The 2,261-nt window shown below is 33.4% G+C and overlaps 2 protein-coding genes across 2 annotated transcripts in view; both read left to right on the top strand.

The window, feature by feature from the left end:
* The window catches only part of LOC106878823 (uncharacterized), a 137,118-nt gene that overhangs the window by 118,802 nt on the left and 16,055 nt on the right, over positions 1–2,261 (top strand). The gene's annotated exons all lie outside the window — the stretch shown is intronic.
* Positions 30–2,261, top strand: part of LOC106882337 (uncharacterized) — a 7,869-nt gene continuing 5,637 nt past the window's right edge. The window contains exons 1-2 of the mRNA XM_052967150.1: positions 30–123; positions 1,054–1,263. Coding sequence (XP_052823110.1) covers positions 36–123; positions 1,054–1,263 — 298 coding nt within the window. The 5' untranslated portion in view covers positions 30–35. The remainder of the gene's footprint in view (positions 124–1,053; positions 1,264–2,261) is intronic.

Raw genomic sequence — 2,261 nt, 5'->3', positions numbered from 1 at the left:
TAAGAGATATGTTACTATTTCCAGGACGTTTCCTAATGGTAAATGACACAAAGATTTCGTGTTATGCTGATGGTGGTGGACGGAGAGGCTTAACAAAAGAAAAGATGGTTACATTAGCAAAAGGTTTGCATTTTTCTGTCTTTAAATTACTTTTATTCTAATAAGCTTAAATAATTCAATTTTTAAACGTGTAATATACATTTTTTTTACATTAAACACAATATTTCCTTCTCCACAGAGATGTATCGTAATCTTTAGAATTACGCTACAATGTGTTCTATCTCAAATAAGGCCACCACTTTCGCCCTGCCACCTATTGCCCTCTTGAACTCACTTAATGAAGATAACCTTTTGCAATGAAGTTCTCAAATCTCCCTCTCTAATACACTTTCTTTCTAGCTCTCTTTCTCTCTCCCGGATGTCCTAATAGTAGGGGTGTCAGAGTTGTAGTCGAAGTTTTTTGTTTTGACTCCATAGCCCTGGTTTAAATACCGAAGATGCTTGGTATTCTCTGAATGTGCAAGCTGAAATAATGTAACATTAATGACTTTGTAGAAAAGAATTAGCTATGCAATGTAAATATCTTGTGCTTGGAGGAAAAGCAAGAAGTCTTACAGTGCCATTTCACTTTTCAAAAATCTGAAGCTCTGTGTCATTTATGTAAGCAAACCATTTGGAATCTTCTAAATTCAGAAGACTTCACATTTAAAAAACAATTAATGGTCACAAAGCCTTATTTCTTCCGTCGAAAACCTGAGTTATAGGTCTTGATGGAAATCTTTATATTGATTTCCTAATATAAAAGCAAGTTTTCTACTTTCGAAAGAGATTAAAAGTATTGATAATCTGAAACACTGACACGTGGAATGTTACACCCAAATAAAAACAATTCTTCAATGTAATTTTTCTTTTAATATCGAAAGGAAACAAATACCTACCGGCAATTGTTAGTAAGTTTCGTAAAAATGGAAATAACATATTTTTTCTTTTGTATTTTATCTTAACTCTTACAAAAATGTAAGTCGTTATTAATGTACTTTCCTTGTTTTGCAGTTGAGTACTTCATAATTACACGAATAACAACTACAATGCATAGCATTGACAACATAACGTTCGCTTGTTATACAAATAGTAGTTCTACGGCAATCACATACAAATGGTATTTCAACGACAGTGTTATTGCAAGTGGAAAGAAACAAATGTTGGTGAATTCACAATCAATAGGATTTCTTACCTTAAGCAACTTACGACCAAAGGACAAAGGTAAATGAATTTACAATTCTTTCATTGAAATTTGATTTCTGTGTGTTTATATTTTCGAACAGGGGAGTTCAGGACCTCCACCCAGCACGACCTCGCATCCACGGATCAGTTTCTGGATTATTGGTTGGCTAGATGTCGCTACTGAACTGCTGTCGGAAATATATAGATTTCCAAGTGACACATAGTCACTGATCCACAAAATAGAGATATTATTTCTAAATCTCTCAGCATAATGTGACAATCCCAGGATGGGACGAACGTTACTGTTATTTATCCCCATGAAACATTGTTTCCAGTTGGCTATACTCTATGGTGTTGTTACTGTATATCTTTCTTTGAGAGATTTAAAAATAATAATATTTCTGTTTTGTAGATCAGTGATTGTGTGTCACTTTGAAATCTATATATTTTCGACAGCAGTTCAGTAGTGACATCTAACCAACCAAGCTACTCCACGCTGATAAAGAGCAATAACCCAGAAACCGGTTCGTGGATGCAAGGTTGTGCTGGGTGAAGGTGCTGATCTCCCCAGTTAAATACGTTAAAATACCATAAATATGTTAAAATACCATAATAAAGAACGTGAAAACCAGACCATGTTTAACTTTATTCAACTGACAGATTTTTAAACAGCATTTATCCTATATACACTGTTTTATCAATACCTACACGTTGAAAAAATATATCTTTCTACTTATATATATAAATATTTGAAGAAAAGCAACAAAAATTCATTAGGTTATAGCAGTACGTACGTTTCGTACAAACTTCATTTATTTATGTAGTGAGAACACCACATAAGATGTGCAATGAAAATGTACTCCTCAGCTGCATAATGGAAGTTCATTTTAGAAAGTCATTTTGTAGATGTGTGCAAATACAAGAGTAGGAGATGAAGAAAATACCATCTTGACTGGGCTGTTAATCAACAGTCTAGTGAATCAAACATGAATTAGAATATATAGAAATTAAATTCATGTTTGATTCACTAGACTGTT

This window comes from Octopus bimaculoides, chromosome 4 (assembly GCF_001194135.2).
Source record: "Octopus bimaculoides isolate UCB-OBI-ISO-001 chromosome 4, ASM119413v2, whole genome shotgun sequence".
Classification (NCBI taxonomy): Eukaryota; Metazoa; Mollusca; class Cephalopoda; order Octopoda; family Octopodidae; genus Octopus; species Octopus bimaculoides.
Note: the sequence above shows the minus strand (reverse complement) of the source record. Positions and strands in the feature narration are given on the sequence as shown.